The sequence below is a fragment of the Myotis davidii genome, unplaced genomic scaffold (assembly GCF_000327345.1).
Source record: "Myotis davidii unplaced genomic scaffold, ASM32734v1 scaffold214, whole genome shotgun sequence".
Taxonomy (NCBI): Eukaryota; Metazoa; Chordata; class Mammalia; order Chiroptera; family Vespertilionidae; genus Myotis; species Myotis davidii.
The window spans coordinates 185,145-205,728 of record NW_006285782.1 but is presented as its reverse complement, the minus strand read 5'-3'; the positions used below and the strand labels follow the sequence as shown (position 1 = coordinate 205,728).

Below are 20,584 nucleotides of genomic sequence, written 5' to 3'. Positions count from 1 at the left end.
TATGAATCGTAATGTAAATATCTGATATGCAGGATGTATTTTCATTGTTACAAACTGAACATAATTAAAGCATAGTGATTAATCACAAAAACAATATGTAATTATATGTTTTCTGATGGTCTTAGGCAACCCCTCTGAAAGGGTCATTCCACCCCCCAAAGGGGTCGCGACCCACAGGTTGAGAACCGCTGATGTAGAGCTATGGTGAGTCTTAAAAACTGAATATTTAATTGTCTAGGCTGGTCACCTCAAAATATCCCAAGTGCCTCCAATGCATTGAAACTGAAAGTGATCTTATCCATCCAACATAGGAAAGTCCACAGTTCTAAAATAGCTCAAATAATCATTCCCTTCCCTCATCTCCTCTAGCAATTATATGCATACCATCTACTCAGTTGGTAACATTCACTTTCTGATATTGTTATTGACATGCACGCCTTGGTTTCAGAACTGGATCCCAAGTCATTACCTTTTCTTTCCTTGCACTTGACCTCTATCCCTTCCGAAGCCTAGAATGTGCTGCACTTGGCAGGCCCTCACAGATCTTTCTGGAATGATTACACTTACCATGATTAGGTCCTTTTTGTCAAAGAAGGAAATGCTATTGGTCTGATTTGTCATTTACTTAAATTTACTTGTTTTTTTCTTCAGATCAGCCCTGTTTAGTAGTCACGTCTGGGTATCAAATAACCTGTGTATCAAAGTTATGTTATTTGGAACATACTATTTAAAGGCATCCTTCCTCCCTTTAAATAATGACAGAAGCCAAATTTGCCTTTTTCTAAATCTCAGATACTCCTGACATATTCCAGGAGGGACTGAGAACATTAAGCAACGGTGGGAGCCACGGACTGACATTCCCCTGGACTGTGACCGGACTCACATCTGCCATCTTTAAGCAGAAGAGACTAATGGTGTCTCTTTTTGCTTTGAGCTCCCATTTGAATGCTGGCAGGTGTGTAAGTCCTGTGGCCACAGTGATAGCTTTAGCCGCTTGTCCACAGACACTAGGAAATGATAGAAGAAGCAGGTTATCAAGTCTTTAAACCCTTGCCCCTTGTAAGAATCCTGTGAATTCAAACCTGAACTTCACACACTGCATACTTCAGGTCTTCCTCCAGAAAACTAATTTTTCCCCCAAAATTTGATCACCCACCTTGGAGTTCTCCACTCCGACTGTAGAGCTCCCGTCTCTGCTCTCGCAAGTAGGCGCTCATGCTGATGGCGTGGGAGGACGATTCAAACCTGCATGAAACGCAGGGAAACAATGGTCAGGTGGTAACCAAACAGGCGATGTGGGCTACAGATTCCAAAGTACTCTCCTCTAGTCTGTGATGCCCCCAGTGGGCCACACCAGGACACTGGCTACGCCACAACAGGCCAGGTGTGGGCTGGCACAGACCTGGATTTATGAATGGGATCCTGGCTAACGCTCCTCCACAATGGCATTGGGATCTTCTGCCCACTTTCCACTTCAGATGGCACAACTCTGATCAACTTTGTTTAGTCTCTAGATCCTCTGCCAGGATCCCTACACACACAGCAAAGAGTAGCTCATAAGGTAATTCTAACTTTGCCTGTCCAGCTCAGAAGCTATCGGTAGCTGCCAGCTGTCACACAGAAGTCCGGGATGCTCAGAGCAGACATCGTGCCATTCTAAGTCCCCCGTTACAGGGTTAGACAATGGGCATGCTAGGAATGCTGCTGATTCAGACGCGGGGAACCTTTTTTCTGCAAGGGCCGTTTGGACATTTATAACATCATTCACGGACCATACGAAATGATGGCCTTAAAAATTAGCCTGCTATATTTGGTCAAACATTTAATTAGCTCACCCCTAATGCCTTGGCAGGGACAGACCAAATGATTTCACGGGAATTATACGGCCCGTGGGCCGGATGTTCCCCACCCCTGAACTACACCAAAGGAGCAAGGCAGCTAAATCCTCACACACAATACAGCTTCGAAAGGGCTGCCAGGCTCTGACCCGCACCTGCCACATGAAATGCTCTGGAACATACCAAGCTCCAGACGTGTGTTTGCCCACACCCACCCGGGACTGTTTCAGAGGGGAAGGCTCACGATAGAGAACATAGATCTAAAATAATAAATAGCAAAAACAAAAAAAAACCCCACACAAATGAAAATCACTATCTTAAGAGAAACTTGCAGGTAAGGAAGAAACAGTTAAAATTGTGACCCTATCAAACAGTAAATCCTCTGCTAAGTAGCTCCATTTCCAACCCAGTATCTTCAAAGTCACAATACCAGGCTGACAGGAGAAATCTGTGGAAGAACTGCCACCATTGAGGCGTAAACAGTTCCACAATGGAAGAACAGCAGTTACAGAACAGGCTCCTGGCCACAAGGAGGGAGCGCCATCATTTCCTTAATTCTGCCTCCTTTATCCATCCTCTGACAAGGACGAGGCGCACTAAGCTGAATGTCAGTCTGAGGGGGACACTTGGGCTGCTTGATCCTCTCTCTGCACCCTGCCAAGAACTAAGAGGACGCTCACAGCCAGAAGGAAGGCCCCGTGTGCAGTAAAGTACCACCTGCCAGTCAAGTAGAAAAAGGAAGCCGCTGGCCTCCGAAAAGCATGCTGACAGCTATTGATCAGAAATGACAAGGGAAAGAAATAAACTCTTGAGCAAAGAATGGAGAGGCCCACATTATACAATAAGAGAGAACTTAAACACACTTAATTAACCTTGGCTCGGGGCAATTAGAGGGAGCAATAAAGTCCTTCATGGATGTGATAAAAACAGGTTACAGCTCACCAAAATCCTCATCCTCATGACCTGATGTATTCCTTGGGAATACTTTTATGTTTGCAACAAGTCACAGATTGGTACAATTTTACAGTAAAGGGGGATCTAGAGATGACCTAGTCTCACCTTATTGTGCAGCACAGGCACAAAGCCCTCAAGCCGGGAGATCTGCTCCGGACCACAGGGCCCACCGAAGGTGGGAACCCAGACTAAGAAAGGCAGATCTGAGATAATGGCCTATGTGGGCGACGAGTTTTTATTTCTATGCAATAATAATAAATATGTGACAAATATTCACAGTCATTTATTCATTTCCAACATTTTATGTTTTCCAGGACCACAATTTCAGGATTGGCTAAATGTTTAAAAATGGCTATGTGGTCTCAGGGGTGACGGTTGAGAGCATGAAATCTAAAAACCCTGAAACCTGATTTCAGCACAACACCTACATTTAGGTGGCGGGTTGAGCTGGGAGAGGGAGACAGGAGAGGAGGAAGAGCCTAACAGGCAGCATCTGAGGCAGTCTGTGTCCCTATCCACTACCTTTTCCTTTCACCGCCTTTCTTGCGTGCTGGCGCAACTCCAGTTCTACTGGGGGTTCTGCTACCTGCCTCCTCTCTTCTCAGCAGTTCTCTTTCCTGTGCTCAGGAAAAGTGGCTCCCTCTGCAGCTTGAGACCTGTCCCAGAGTGAACCTAACTGGTTTAAGATGACCACCCAGTCTACTTGCTCTTGCCAGGGACTACTTCAGGAATGGACAGAGACCCAGTCTTCGTCTCTTGAGGAAAACATGCAGAGGGGATCTGTCGCTGGCAGGAAAAATTAATGAATGTATAAGCAATAATTTAAATTAATTTTAAAAGCATTTGAAGGGGCAGGTCCACTTGGGAAGACAGTTTGGCCGTGTCTTAAGTTAAACGTGGTCTACCATATGCTCCTGGGTATTTACCCAAATGAGCTGAACACTTAGACGGGACACAAAAACCTGCACATGAGTGCTTATATTAGCTTTATGGAAGCAACCAAGGCACCTTTCAATAGTTGAATGGGAAAATGGTGGTATATCCACACAATGGAATTATTCAGCGATAGAGAGATCTAATGAGCTAAAAAGACATGAAAGGACCTTAAATGCATATTGCTAAGTGGAAAAGAAGCCTGAAAAGGCTACATATTATATGACTATAACTATGAAAAGCATTCTGGAAAAGACATGGGTAGAGACAATAAAAAGGTTCAGGGAGCAGGCAAAAAGGAGTAGGAATAAACAAGTGGAAAATAGGGGTGTTTAGGGCAGTGAACTATTTTGTATGAGACTGTAATGGTGATCTATAGCATGATACATTTCTTAAAACCCATTAAACTGTAGAAAACAAAATGTGAACCCTAATGAAAACAGTAGACTTCAGCTAATAATTATATAAATACTAGAGGCCCGATACATGAAGATTCGTACAAGAATGGGCCTTCCTTGCCCTGGCTGCCAGTACCACCTTCGCTCTAGCCCAGAGCCTCCTTTCTGACTTCGTTCTGGCACCTTCCCGCCTTCCCACACTGCCCAGAGGCCCGGAGCAGCTGAGGCAATGCAGAATGCCTGTGCCATCATCATGGCACCTGCATATGCAAATTAATCCAACAAAGATGGCAGGTTAATTTGCATACTCACTCCTGACTGGATGGTGGGCGTCGTGAAGGTATGGTCAATTTGCATCTATCTATTTTATTAGTGTAAATTGGTTCATCAAGTATAACAAATGTACCAGATTCATGAAAGATGTTGATAGAGGAGGTTACAGGAAAGGGGAACATAAGGGAACTCAGTGCACTGGCTGCTCCATTTTTCTAAAAACCTAAAATTGCCATAAACAATAAAGACTACTAATTAAAAACAGATTTATAGGCAGAATCACAGCCTACTTCCTGTCATCACCATTCTTACTGGAGTGGAAATAAAGGCAGAAAATGGGAAGGGCCAAGTCCTTGATGACACCGTGCTGGTGAGGTAAGGAGTCCTCTACATACATCTTTATTGTGTGAGATAATAACTGCCCCCGCTTTAATCTACTCGTGGCTCATGTGGGGTTCTACATCACCTACAGATGAAAACAGTTTTACTGATACTGTATCTAACCTCTGAATAAACTGTAAAAAGAAAAAAAAAAAAGAAACGCACTCAATAAACAGAATGGATTTTATTCCACTGTGAAAGAGTAAATCTCCTCTCCTCTAGACACAAGATAAATGAAGTGCTGAAACTTTCCTTAATGATTAAGAACTCTATAGTCCACGATTTTTTCGCTGTGCACTGAAGGGTTGCCGGTTCCATTCAGGTCAGAGCACATGCCTAGGTTGCAGATTCGATTCCCAGGAGGGTGGTTAGGGAGGCAATCAGCTGACATGTCTCTCTCTCTCTCTCTCTCTCTCTCTCTCGCGCGCGCGCGCGTTTTCTCTCTTCCAATCTCTCTAAAAATCATTGGAAACATATCAGGTGAGGACTAAAAAAGAGAAAAGAACCTGCCCCCCAAAAAAACAAATCTCAAAAGTGAATCAGTAAAAAATACTGGAGCTTCCAGTATTCCAAACACTGCGCTAATACATACTTCTGTAGCCACTTTACATGCTTAGAGTTACAGAAACAACTTCTTAAATATCTATTAACTCTTCAAAAGGACACATAGGTCTACCAAGATTTAAATACTGCTTCTAGCACCTGCTAGCTGGGTAAACTTACATAAGTTACCTAACCTCTCTTGTGCTTCAGTTTGTTGTTGTTGTTGCTGTTTTTACATGTAAAATCGGATTAAAAATTGAATCCACACCTGTAAGGTCATAGTGAGTAAATAAGATAATCCATGAAAAGGGCTTCATGCCTTTGCTAACACTCAGTAATGACTCAGTAAGTGTTAGCCAGTACTCCAGCTGCTGAAGTTTGATGTAACCTGAATTATGCTTAAGACTGTTTGGAGTAACTTATCTGCCAGAGTATCTGGCAATAGTAAGCACTCAATCAATGGTAGCTACTATTGCTGTCATTATCAATGTTAATAATAATATAACTGTTAGCTGTTGCTAACATAGTAATTAGAAGGAAAAAAATCCAGATTGTACCTTTATGAAATTAAACAAAACCCAATACTACTTAGTTAGACAGACTTACATAACTTTATTAACAAAGGTTGCTTCTTCGCACTTGGGTTTTTCAAAGGCTGAAATATTACATTTCATTTCATATAAATCCCTCAGAAACAACTGGACAGTTTAATTTTCCTTCATTATATATAAAGCTCCCCAAAAATAAACTCCTGCAGTTTTTTTTAAAGTTCTAGATAGTCCAGTAACCATATTCCAATATGACCACTTCCCCTTACAAAAAACTAAAGTATACAAAGTTAAATATACATTCACTTTCCTATAAATTATTTCAAAACTTTAACTGAGTGAAGTAATGGCTGTCAATTAAGTAGCAAGTCCAGCCTGGATCTAACATTTCCTAACACCTGCTATATGACCAACAGGGAGATACTTACTTGAAAAGAGAATTTTTCGGCCTTTGAGGTTTCTTCTTGGCAAAAAAGGCTGCGAACTCCCGTCCAGTGCTGGCGTAACTCAATTGAGCTGATGGTTCAGAGGCCGTACGAGTATTTTTCATGTCCAAGTACTCAGTCAACAGCATCTGTAGAATCAGATAAGCAATGTAATACACACATTTAGAGGTGCTATCAGGAAAAGCAATTTTAAAGCATAAGAACCTAATTCTAAATCCCCATCCTTGCCACTATGTAGAAGTATAGTAACCCAGCTACTCGTATTTCCAGTGGTGGATCTGAGGAAGTTATTCTACCCAGAAGCCATCTATCTACTCTCTGTCTGCATCGAAAACTAAGGGGAAAGGGTGTAGTGGGCATTTGAAAATAGGAGTAAAATAAGAGTTTATATCTCACTTATATGTGGAGTCTAATGAACAAAATAAACTGGAAAACAAAATAGATCAAAAGAACTTCTATGCATATATGCTTAACCTATGAACAGATAATCAAGCAGTGACGGCCAGGGGAGGGGCCTGGAAGGGGGCAAAGGTGGGGGGAGGAAGGGGAACATTTGTAATATCTTCAACAATAAAAATATTTTTTAAAAAAGAGTTTATTTAAGCCAAACTGACATTTGCTGGGGAGCAAGGTCTGAAAGGCACTGAGGGAACATTTTTATTACACCTCTACTATGGACCAGGCACTGTGTTGAGTTTATCCTTTAGTCATAATTTAACCATTGATTATTCCAAATTATAGCATCATCAGCAACAATGACACATTTACTGAGAGCTTACTATGCTGCAGGCAAGGAGCTAATCCATTTAGATGTTTTTCCTCGTTTTAAAAGAGCAAAATTGTATCACGTAAATTCTGATTACGAGGAGAAAAGAAGGCTCAGCAGAGGCCCAGGCACTCGGTGTGCAGCTGGGGGACTGGCTCTGGGTCCATGGTCCTGGCACAGAGGACAAGCACTCTACCCAGCCTGCTCAGAGGTGCCACAGGCCATAGCAGGTGGAGGGTCCTGGCCGATGAGTAATTTCTAGGGTCACTACTCATCTTAAGTGCTTCAAAGCAGCAAATAAACAAAAAACAGCTTTTGATCACTTCTGTCAGTGGGTCCTCTTATAAAATGAATCCACTTTAGAGTCTCAGAGGCGGGGGCCTGGGCTAGAATCAACTGTTCCACAGATTGTAAGACCACTGTTCTCAGAAGTCCCCCCTATCGCAAAAGGAAACAGAATAACTACCCTGGACTAAGCACATGAACTCGTTCCCATAATCACAACATTTAAATCCTTCAGATACCCAATCCTATAGACATATAGGCAAGCAATTCTACCCAAGACTGAAGTAAAAACTTTTCAGAGACTCCGGCTACCGTGTAACTATTTATTCCTGCAGGCATGTTTACATTCACTCATTCATTCATTCAGTGAAAGTCTGAGGACCATATTAAGCATTATCATAAAAAACATTTAGAAAGCACTCCATAAACATAATGCTGCCCAAGTAAGTTTTAAAGCCATTATGTCTCTAATAGGAGAACACACCCACCACGAGCACTTATTAAATATCAGACACTTTAAAAACAGGATCCTTCTCCACCCTAAAACCTATGAGGTGGAGGAGTTACTATCTGCATTTTAGAGAGGAAGAAAGTGAGAATCAGTGGTATTTAGAAACTAGCCTACATGCCTGGGAGGGATAAGGCTATTGGGAAATCTCTGTACACTCCCCTCAATTTTGCTGTGAACATTAAACTACTCTAATAGTCTGAAGGAACAAGGGAAACAAGCCTACGTCTTGTAAGTATAGCAAGCTGGCCTAGTTGACTCCAGAGCCCGTGCTCTCTTCCCCATGACACGTTATTCTAACTAAAAGCATAAAAACTGTCAATAAGAATGGCTGTAAGTGGCAGTAAATGGGCTTTATTTCATATTCTGTAAAATAAAAATTTATACTGGGAAAGTATAAAATATGTTAACAGATTGGTCAATGTTTTTTATTTATTTACGAGGTCACTGGAATATTACTCAACATGATGATAAAGTAATATAAGGACAAATACCATCTCTGTTAATACATCACTCAAACTGCCCAATAGTCAGGGAGTACTGAATTGGGTCTCTACATTAATAACTCAATTGAGGGACTCAATTTGTAGATTTGACACTGACACCAATAAAGTTTGTAGGAATCTGTGATTAAAAGAACGCTAGTAAACCAGAAGAGAATATCAAACTGATATATCATAGGAAGACGTCTGGTTTTAACACCAATATGACAGAAGGATGTTTCTACCAAAGTATGAAATACACTGACCAAGTAATTCTTCTGAGGTACTTACTTGCCCTAGAATTCATTGAGTGGCCTTGTGCAATAAAATACTGACGAACCAGAATCTAACTGGCCAGCATCCTTAAAACCCTAATATTTTAAGATCACTGCTCTTTCTCTCCACATCAACAATTCCCCAATTTATTACTTCTCAATAATGTTAGTCTACTTCCAGTCACTGGCTTCTCCATATCTATAAATACGTAATACTTCTACCTTCTCAACAAAAATCTTACTTTGGGCCCCATGATCTACCTATAACAGGAGTGGGCAACCCCTGGCACGAGTGCCAAACATGGCACGCCAATAACTTTTGCTGGCACGCAAAACCCTCTCTTATAATCTTCCATTTACAATTGTGAATCTTTGTTCTCAGTGATGAATTTTGTTAAGTCTTGTAATAGGAGCAGCCTGATGGATGAAAGTAGTAGCTCGTGCATCTCTCTGAAGGTCACGAAATATAAACCTGATGTAAAATCTCTGTCATCAGTGATGCAGCAGCAAAAGTCCCACTGACAATATCAAATGGAGTCATAAAGTTTTCTGTCGAACTATCAGTGTACATGTATACATTAAAAAATAAATGTATTTTTTCATCATCATATACTGTGTTTTTGTCGCTCAAATGAATTTTACTATTTTTTCAAGGTTCTTCACATACGTACACCTTAAGAGATATCAATTAGGCGTAACATGTTCTCAAAAAAATTAGGGTTGGCACACAGAAGAATTTTGAGTCAGAGATTTTGCTGGTTTTGGCATGCACTCACAAAAAGATTGCCCACCCCTGACCTATAATCCTGTTTCCCTTTCGTATTTAGATTTCAACTTTAGAAATAGCCTTCACACATATTTATTTCCTTTACCTTGATGTAGTTTACTCCTGATTTCTCTCACAAGCTCCAGTCCTTGATTTGGAATCATATATTGCACTGACATAGTCACATACTTACTGATAAAATCAACCCTAAATTCTGAAACCTAAATCATCCTCCCCCCCAAAATCAATAATTCCTTCTTTTTGTTTGCTTGTAGCTTTTTATTCTCACTGCTCTCCAGATTTAAAATTTCAGAACCATCTTTTGATATTCCTTTATCCTTTGTATCCATAAGAGAGTTAGTCCCCAAGTCCAATAATCACTCTTTATGAACTATTATTTTGCCCCTTCCTGCCCATTCTGATAGCAATCAACTTAGTTCAACTCAGTTTTTCCTATTTAAATTTCTGCCTCTCACCTCTTACTCTTCTAGTCTTTTCCAGACATGATCAAGCACTTGCTGCTATTACCATAAGGCTAATATCACAATGTACAAACATCTGATCTCAATATCTATTTCCAATAGTATCTTGTTCTCCTCACAATGAACCCAACACTAGTCAAAATCACCCACTTTAGCCCTATTCGGTTTTGTTCAGTGGACAGAGTGTCAGTCCACAGAGACTGAAGGGTCACGGGTTCGATTCTGGTCAAGGGCACGTACCTTGACTGCAGGCTTTATCCCCAACCCCAGACAAGGCATGGAGGCAACCAATTGATGTGTCTCTCTCATATTAATGTTTCTCTCTCTCTGTCTGTCTCTCCTCCTCCTTTCCACTCTCTCTAAAAATCAATGGAAAAATATCCTCGGGTAAGGATTAACAACAACAAAAAGAAAAAATTCACCCACTTTACTCTTCCCTGAATATGCCTGGGCCTTCCATTCCAGAATTCCTAACCTAGATTAGCCTCTCTCCTAAATAAGTCCTAACAAATCCATCCAAAAACAGTTCCACTGTTTCTCTTCAACAAGTCCTTCCCAGGCTACTCTAGGTCAGTGGTCCCCTTTTCTAAACTCTTAAACTACCAATTTTACACATTATTCAGTAGGTATTCACCCAAACTGCCTAAAAATATTAGTTATTTCATGAAAAATGCCTATATTTTTTTACTCTCACCATAGAGCCATGCAACATACCAGAAAAACAAAAAGAAAAAGTGACTTACTGATATTTAAACAGTATGTGACAGGAAGCCTTGATGTATATATTATGATATACAAATTAGAGACAGGCTCCAAACAGAATGAGCCCTATAAATGAGTCCTCAATATGAAACCTATAATAGAGCCCAGCCAGCGTGGCTCAGTGGTTGAGCATCGACCTATGAACCAGAAGGTCACAGGTTCGATTCCCAGTCAGGAAACATGCCCGGGATGTGGGCTCGATCCCCAGTATGTGAGCTTGATCCCTAGTGAGGGTTGTGCAGGAGGCAGCTGATCCATGGTTCTCTCTTATTATGGATGTTTCTATCTCTCTCCCTCTCCCTTCCTCTCTGAAATCAATCAACATATATATATTTTTAAACCTATAATAGAAGTAAAATAAAAGAGGGAAAGGTATAATTTTATTCATAGGCTTTGCAGTGTTTATTTTCTTGATGTATTTTGCACCTTTTTCTCAATACCATTCACCACCAGCCAGAAAATACTGCTTTAAAACAGGTAAAGTGTGATTTTTACACCCAAATTGGTAAAAAATGCATTTTTAAATATCTCAAAGAACAAATAAGCTCCTATTCCTAAAATGCTTTAAATCTGGCTGAATTAGGCTAAATCTTCTACAATAACTACATAAATATAAACTATGACCACATAATTTCTTGGTGATTCTACATCATTGTGGATAATGTAGTGCATCTGCTAGATTATACTTGAATATCCTAAGCACTCACCTGTGAGTGCCTGGGGAAAATCACTAAAGCTTGGAATCTTGGGGCAAAGGGCATTACATATAATATCAAATACATCCTGCCCACAGAAATTCGCAGAGAGTAACCCTGTGGTTCTTGCTGGCTCTGAATTCCTTCATATCTCAGACACTCATTTCTTTTCTCTTTTTAAAGACCAGAAATTGCTGTTTCTTATTGATCAAGAGTTCAAAAAATAAAAGTCAAAGTTTATGGGTGTTTTTAAGTTTACCTTAAAAGGCATTAATTTTTCAAACAAAGATAGGAAGTATGAAAATACAGTTGGAGGGCACCTGAAAATCTATATATCCCAGTGAGATCATGATTCACTATATTTTTGGTATGTTAGAAAGTTCTGTGGTTGAAGCAAAAATATATAATGCTTAAAAAAAAACATACAAATTAGGATGGTCAGGCATCTCCTCCACTATAATATTTAATTAGTAGTTGCTAAAATGTTAGTCCAAAATCTAACAATGTATAAAGCAGGGCCGAGATTTTGAGATTTATAACTTGATATAACATTGCTAGCATCACTCTGAATACATTTGTCATTTATGATTTAATCCTCTTAAACACACTGCCTGTGAGTGCTTGTGGTTATACACACACAGTCTTCTAAAACTAAATATGGAGATTACAGGCTTAAAATTAACACATTGCTTGTCTGCAGCTTCTCTGTTAATCCAGGTAGCTACTCAATGAAACACCCAATCCTTCTAGGTATTTAATGCGATTGATTCCTATAGTAACTTCCCAGCTTACAAAATCCTCTCCTTGTCTAAGAACTGGTCCCCAACCACACAGTTGACTCTGGTAGCAATACTTTTACCCTGGAATCCCACCCTCCTGGCCAGACCTTATTCCACCAGGGGGTCCTCCAACCCTCAGTAGCCAATCAGATTCACTTTCCCAGGCCCATATTAGGGGGATACAGTCTCTGCTGGTCAAGGTAGGTGAGGAGATGTAAATTCTTTCGGGCAACTACCTTTCTGTATGGATGGAAAATCAAAGAAAGCCAATCTGCACAGAGAGAATAAAAAATGAACTAGGTGATCAGAGAGAGAAACAGGAGACCCATAGGAGAGAGACTTAAAGGTTGCAATCTGTTCCCCATAGCTTTACGTGTCTCAAATGCAGTTGCTGATAGGGTCTTAGATTCTCTATGCTTTGGTTCCACAATATAGCCTTTGAGCCTTTACTACACTGTCATTTTCCATAGGATAACTTGAGTAGGTTTTGTTTCTTCACTAAGGTAACTATGGATAAGTGAATATAAACCAATATGCATCTAGTAACATGTATATCACAGACACTGTTTTGCAGAACACTGATATCTCATGATAACAGCAGTGGATACCAGTTCTCCTGACCTACTTCCAATGTCCAATGATTTACACCGAAGCTACACTGTATTTTGCCCCTTGGTGAATCTGAAAATTAGATTTGTTTTTACGTTTGGAGCAATACAGTGAAAAAAATCACCTTGAGCTCCCAATATGAACTAAAACTCGATGTCTTGGGCAAAATGTCTTGAATGTGCCTGCATGAAATACTAATTTTTATTAATTTGCTCTTTAAAATGCAGATGCCCAGGAGTTCTGTTCCAGGCACAGTAAAGTAGCTTCCAGTGAACTAACCCTCATACTGATAATAATTTTATAAGCTGAAGAAAAGTAAAAAAAATAAAAATGTGACGTCCCTAGAGATGAATCAAATTAAACAGAAACGGGTGGCTATGGTCCTAGAAAGGCAGCGCCCAGGTAAGTTCCCCTGGCTTTTCCCGGACAGCACGCCCCATCTCCCTGCAGCAGCGTGGGACCCAAGCAGAAACCACTGTGTCACTGGATAGAGGAGACAAGGCCTAGGGACAGGGTTCCCAGGACGTCCAGAGTTTGAGAAGAGAAACTGAGACAAGAATAAGAAGCAAAATCAGTGACATATAGCCTTTAATCTACCACCCTGATCCCAGAAAATATTACAATAGAGAGATGAAACAATATAATATTTTTAAATTATTAAAAACTATTGGATCCCCCCCTCCAGACTTGCAAGTGCATGAAATATTAATGACAAAGGGAAAAAAAAAACAGAAAAAGTTATTTTTTGAATGTAGCAGTCTCATTTCCCTATTGAATAAGGACTAAAATATTCCACAGTAAGGAAACCAAAAGAAAAATAATCATTTTGAAAATAGAACGGCTGCCTGCTTAATTATACTCATTATCAATGGCAACTGTATAAATAAAACCACTAACAGTGTAGTCTTGTGAATAGTCCTCACTCTAGTGCTCTAAGTAAGACAAACCCCAAATTCCAAGTGTACATATACTTCCTGGTCCTGTATCTAATCCCTTACCAGCAATGCCCACTACCTCAACAGCAGTGTTTTTAACAGAGAAAACCCAGTTTTCATAGCTTTCAAAAGGAAGATTTCGCTTACTCCAAATTAAACATATACTTATGCAATGCATAAAGTATGCAGGGTATTGTGATATATACATACAAGCAAGACTCAAAAAAATCCTTCCCTAATATAAAAAAGTGAATTTTACTATATGTAAGTAAAAAAATTTAAGTGAATTAAAAGCCAAATCAGTCAGTTTACCCTTCCCCCTAAGGGCTTATCTAGTATGAAGACGCCCATGAGTGACTCCAGTGCAGAAGAGAAAGCAAACATCAGGACAAAGAAACTGCTGTGAGCACCTGAAGAAGGACAAGATTGCTTCTAATAGGACAACGAAAAACACAGTACAAGATCACGACACTACAGGACATACACATAATCTAAAAAGGTGCAAATGGCCAAGAGAAAAATGACAGAAGGAACAAAACAAATAAATAGTGCTAGGGAAATGCAGGGTATCTCTATTGAACAACAAATAGCTCAGGGAACGTAACAATGAAGCCTGAGCGGTAAGCAGGGAAAGGCGAAAAATGGAAGAACGCACCAGGACCTTCAACACCAGGCTCAGGTGATGAAGTAAAACACAAAAGGACAAGGCAACAACAGGTTTTGAATAGGTAAGTAAAATGTTGGTAAATATTCTTTAAGTAAATTATCTGCCAGTATCTATATATATAAAAGCCTAAGCGAACGTTTGACTGGTAGCTATGATGCACACTGACCACCAGGGGGCAGACACACAAGGCACAGGCATGGAAACATGGAACAGACTGATGAATCTCAGAGGGAAGGGGGGTAGGGGGAGGGTGGGAAGAGATTAACCAAAGATCTTATATGCATACTAGAGGCATGGTACACACATTCATGCGCCGGTGGGGTCCCTCAGCCTAGCCTATGGGGATCAGGCCAAAACTGGCTCTCTGACATCCCCTAAGGGGTCCCGGATTGTGAGAGGGTGCAGGCCAGGCCAAGGGACCCCACCAGTGGCAGTGGGATTTTAGATCAGAAGGCAATGGGATTTTTGATAAAATAAATGATTAAGGAAATATTATAAAGGGAGAGGACAAAAAGAGAAAAGCTACGAAGATAGTTCAAGAAAAAAATATTTTAAAGTAGTGTTAGTAAGATTGTACATTACAGGACAAATTTGAGAGTCAATGCAGAGAAAAAATAGAAATAAAATTTAACCAATTATTCTATGAAGGAAATAGGAGAAAAAATAAAAAATGGCTAAAAGATTGTACATGTGATTATAAAATTGTAAACCTAAAATCTATATAACTTTATTAATCAATGTCACCCTAATATATTTTTTAAAATTTACACAAACACACACACACACACGATTGCACATCTGAAAGATGTGGTTCCAGGAGCAATAATCAGGAATGCAGGAAGAACGGTTTGAGAGAAACAATACATTTAGTTTGGAGTATACTCTTGTGAAGCACACAATGTTCATATTCATGTGTGCCCTCACACAATTGTGAAAGGGGAAATAACGTTGATGAGGTTTCCATGATTTATACCTTAATTAACTTTCATTAGCACGGGTAGGTGTACATCTGCATGGCCTCTGAAGGATATTGTGAAGGACAGAGATCTTTGAATATCTGTAATTTGATTTTATCCCATAATATTTTTAAAACAGCTTTGCTGAGGTATAATTTACACACCATAAGATGCAACTTGTGTAGTATACATTTTGACAATTTTTAAGTAAATATATACAGTTGGGTAAGCATCACCGCAATAATTTTAAAACACTTCTATCACTTCAAAAAGTCCCCTTATGATGTTAGCTGCAGGTTTTTCACAGTCTTTTAACAGATTGAGAAAGTTCCTTTCCAGTACTAGTTTGCTGAAGGTTTTTATGCTTGTTCTTTAATCATCAATGGGTGTCCGGTGCTTTCCTGTGTATTAAGATGATTATGTGAGTTTGTTCTTTATTCTATTAATATATTAATATGGTTAGTATGTTAACTGATTTTTTTTTTTTACAAATCCTACTTAACAATAGTACATAGTACAGTTTATATGTTGATGGATTCAATTTGATAATATTGTGTTCAAGATTTTTCCACCTCTATTGTTTCCTATGCTAGCTCACTTTCTTATCTGGCCTCAGAAAATGGAAAATATATCCTCATCTCTAATTTCTGAAAGAGTCTGCAAAGCATTGGTATTATTTCTTCCATAATGTTTAATAAAACATTTTTATGGGTGACGTATGTGGAGGAAATTTTTTTAATTACTTAGTTCTTATAGGACAATTCAGATTTTCTATATCTTCTTGAATTAGATTTGGTACTTTGTGCCTTTCTAGGAATTTGTCCACTTCATCTAAGTTGTCTAATTGGTTGGCATAAAGCTTGTTCATAATAATTACTTATAATCCTCTATGGCTCTTTCACATTCTTCCTCCTTTGGAAATACTCCATCTCTAAAGTCTCCCACTAGGACTTCTCTCTGACTACAATATTCCATCTCTTCCCAACAAATATAGGGTGGGACAAAAGTAGGTTTACAGTTGTGAGTGTGTGAAGCAGAGTTTATTCTTGCATTATTTATTAATTATATTATTTTCCATACAAACAACTGTAAACCTACTTTTGCTCCAAACAACTGTAAACCTACTTTTGCCACACCCTGTATATAACTCTGCCTTTTGTTTGTGCTAAAATTCTGGAAAGATTGGTCTACACATAGAAATCACTTGGAGAGTTACTTTCTAAAGATATATGTGCCCACTTCAGAACTAAACACTGAAAGGGCAATACTGAAATGTAGAAAAAGTCTGTGCTAGGAATTGGTTCTACCACTTATAAGCTGTATGACCCTGGCAAGCTTCCTAATCTCACTAAGCCTTACTTCCCTCGTCTATGAAATAATAACAACAGAACCTACTGCATATAATCACTATGATAATTAAAATAAATAACACATAGGAAATGCTTACCACAAAACAGATCATTATTATCTATGAGGACGAGGCTCTGTTGGTGTGTTTTTTTTTAATGTATTCCAGAAACCAAGTAACTAATACATTATCTCTTTGTGCCTTAGAACCGTGGTTTCCACATCTTTAAAACAGGAAAAATAGTAATACCTACCCCATATTGTCGGGATAAAATGAATTAATGCTGCAAATCACTTAGAACATCGCTTGGAACATAGAAGTACTTTATAAGTGTTATTAGGAAATGTGAAATTATATATCTTATCATCTGCTCACTGCTGTCATTCCTCTCCTCTACCTCTCTATAATAAAGGCCTCAACCACTAAATCCAGGGTAGTACTCATTCTCTAACCTTTGGAAGGCTTTCTTTCACATCAGTGAGTTTACTTGCCATATTTTCCTTCCCAACAATTTGAATAATATCTTTTTTAAAAACTCTTTATTGTTTAAGTATTACATATAGTATTTCTTGCTCTTGTTCTCTTCCATTTTAGTTATCTGTACATTTCACATGATTCCCGAATCTCCCTCTACCACCATACTTTCTCCAAAGCTCCAGGGTTTCACTGCCATTGCCTGCCCAGGTGTCTGCTTTCCACCTCAGCTGCCACCCTGCACTCACACTTCTCCTGATAAACCTATCCCGCAACCAGTTACCAGATTAAACTAACGCGGAGTTCAATGTCATCATTCTTCTGCTCAAATCCTTCAATGGCTTCCTCCTTGCCAGCAAAATAAACCTCTATCTCCTGTTATTCAGCACCTTCCACAGCTCCAATTGCCTTCTGATGCCTTTCTTCCTATTTGTTGTTTTCAAATAACTACCATTTAATTAAACTACATTATTTCCTACTCCCTAAGTAAGTCCCAAGGTTTTTGGCTATGTCTGAGTTTATCCTCCCCACCCCTAAGCTTGTAATTATCTGTTTCATCTATCATAAACAGGGGAATGAAATCAAGGAAGTGAATTTAAGTAGAGCTGAACTAATTTTAACAAACAGGTCCTCCATTCAGATGTTACAGATCAGAGTCCTCATGCCCAAAGGCGATGCCAACCCCATGCATGAGGAAGCAGAGGCAGGTGTTACACCTGTGAAGTTTTAGCTTCTCTTGGAGGTGATCTCTATCTCCTTCTTTTGCAAATTCCTTTTGCAGTAGGTGTTTTTTTAAAAATATATATATGTTTTTATTGATTTCAGAAAGAGGAAGGGAGAGGTGAAGGAGAGAGGGATGGAAACATCAATGATAAGAAAGAATCATTGATCGGCTGCCTGCTGCACACCCCACACTGGGGATTGAACCTACAACCTGGGAATGTGCTCTGACTGGGAAGTGAACCATTATCTCCTTTCTGGTTCATGGGTGGACACTCAACTTCCAATCCATGCAGGCCGGGTTTTTGATGTCACTTAACCTTTCTCCTATGATGACAACTAATAGCCTGCATCTTCAAAAAATACATAAATGTGTAAAAATGTTGCTGGGTAGGATAGACCTTCCTTATCCTCTTTACTATCTGGAGTTCAATATCCCATCAGTAGACGAAGTGAGATTATCAGACAACCAGTGACCATACCACCAAAATTTCCTGGATTATTTTTAGATCAACACCAGACATTAATAATCACTATGTTACATAACATAAGCAAAGGGAGGAAAGCACATATATGGGAAAATTGTAAAAAATACTTGATTAATTGAGCTCACATTTCACCATTATATGTATAAACATGTACATATACCTAGATTTGTTCATATAAATGTGTGTATGTAGTGTGCACATATATATATGGCAAGAATAAACATGAATGACCATACTGTGTGTTCAAGTGATGGTCCCTACCATCCATCTTAACTGTTAATTATGATATTTCACTCTCACTCAAACCCACACAGCCTATTGCTTGAAGACTTCACCTGTCGTTATTTGCTTTCTCTCCTGCCTCTCAGTTCAGGCCATGCTTTTTCTTCTATCTCTGCTAACATCGAGCACAGTATCTTGAACAAAGTAGCTGCTCCCTAGTAGGTTACCAAGACTGAGAATAAAATGCTCTGAGGGGCGGCTGCTCATTGCTGTTTTACATTCACCCATGAGTCCTCAGAGTGGAACACAACACCCAGGGTGAAAGTCGAAGCTTTCAGAGCTCCATTAATTTACTCACAATGCAGGAATACCATTTATTAAATTTCTGCTCCAATGAGATAAGTGCTACCCTAATGACCTGAAAGAGTTAATGCATCTTGGAAAAGACCCAAATTGCTCTCTAAAGACAGTTTATTCAATGAAGTGACTACAACCCAGATTTCAATTAGCAGTTCGGTTACTAAAGACTTCTTCATTTCGGTTATGTGCAATCTGTGAACACTAACATGCCCACAAAAACACGCTTTGCTCATAATTCATTTACAATGGAATCGGTAGGAATAACAAGTGTAGATTCAGGTCCAAATAACGTTCATTTTGTACCCAATGAGTGCCAGGTTCCGTGGTAAGTATGCTGTGAGGGGCACATTGGAAAGACTGGGAGGTGACAGGGTTTGGAGGCACTGGGGATACAAAGCACAAAGACACGGAGACAAAGGGCTCATTTCTGTAAGGACCCACAGAGAAGCTCTTCACTGACCCCAGGGAGGCTCTTCAGAATCAAGGCTCAGTCTATCCAATCACATCTTACCCTCTTCAGTGTGAATCATGTATACGCTAAGGTACCCGCTGTTAGGAACACATGCATGTCATCCCTCTCTAGAAAGTTCTTCCCACATGCCTAAACCTTAGCCTTCCTTAAAGAACCAGTGAAGCTCCAAACACATGCACAAAACCCTCTCTGACCAAGTCACCCTCTAAATTCCTGCACACCCACAGGTGACTAGCTGGATTTGGCAATTAGTCGCATCCTACTATATATTAAACTTTTCCTCATTCATCTCTTGAACTCCCAACATGGCTTGACAAGAAGACACTTTGTCCAACACCTCCCTGTGTTACCACAAATGCACCTCACATTAAAGAACCTTTACTGAAATCATTTATAACTGAGGCAGCAACTTAATATCGCTCTTTCTAGATTTTGTCAACTTTTACATCTACATAATTTTGACTGTTACATAAGCAAAAGTATTCTGTCGCAAGGTGACTAAATATGTATATGTGTATCTCCCTTGAGTAAGATACTAACCTGAAGAAAAAATATCCGTGACAGTGTGGTTAAACAAGAACTAATCCTATTTTATCAGTTTTGTCACAAAAAAAGAAAGAAAGAAACCCAAATCTATAATAGGTCTATGATTATTATACACTATTTCTGCTAAAATGGTGTGTGTTGATTCAAAACATGCAATTGAACTATTTCATTCATCTACTACACTTGAGGTTAGCCCATAATTTGAAAGGTTAACCAAATTAACTGTACTGCTGGCTTAAGTTCATTTATAGTAAATGTAGAAATTCCAGGGTCCAAAACTGGAGCACTACTTCTTGATATTTCTGTCATCCAATTTAATTATTTTAGATTGGTTTTTCTATCGCTTCTCGGCCTTTTGGCTAAGATCAAGTGTAGATTGGTTTTTCTATTTAACTTTACTTCTCTTTGTTTTATTTTGATGTTTTATTTAAAAGCAATATATGTTCATAAAAATTTCAAGCAGTACAGAAACACGTAAAGATTCAAGTATTCTTTTTTTAAAAAAAATATATTTTATTGATTTTTCACAGAGAGGAAGGGAGAGAGATAGAGAGTTAGAAACATCGATGAGATAGAAACATCGATTAGCTGCCTCCTGCACAACTCCCTACTGGGGATGTGCCCACAAAGGTACATGCCCTTGACTGGAATCGAATCTCTATCCACTGTGCCA

The 20,584-nt window shown here is 39.3% G+C and overlaps 1 protein-coding gene across 1 annotated transcript in view; it reads right to left on the bottom strand.

Moving 5' to 3' along the window:
* The window catches only part of EXOC4 (exocyst complex component 4), a gene marked incomplete at its 5' end in the record, with an annotated part of 716,953 nt that overhangs the window by 523,129 nt on the left and 173,240 nt on the right, over positions 1 to 20,584 (bottom strand). The window contains 2 exons of the mRNA XM_015559399.1: positions 1,157 to 1,245; positions 6,297 to 6,442. Coding sequence (XP_015414885.1) covers positions 1,157 to 1,245; positions 6,297 to 6,442 — 235 coding nt within the window. The remainder of the gene's footprint in view (positions 1 to 1,156; positions 1,246 to 6,296; positions 6,443 to 20,584) is intronic.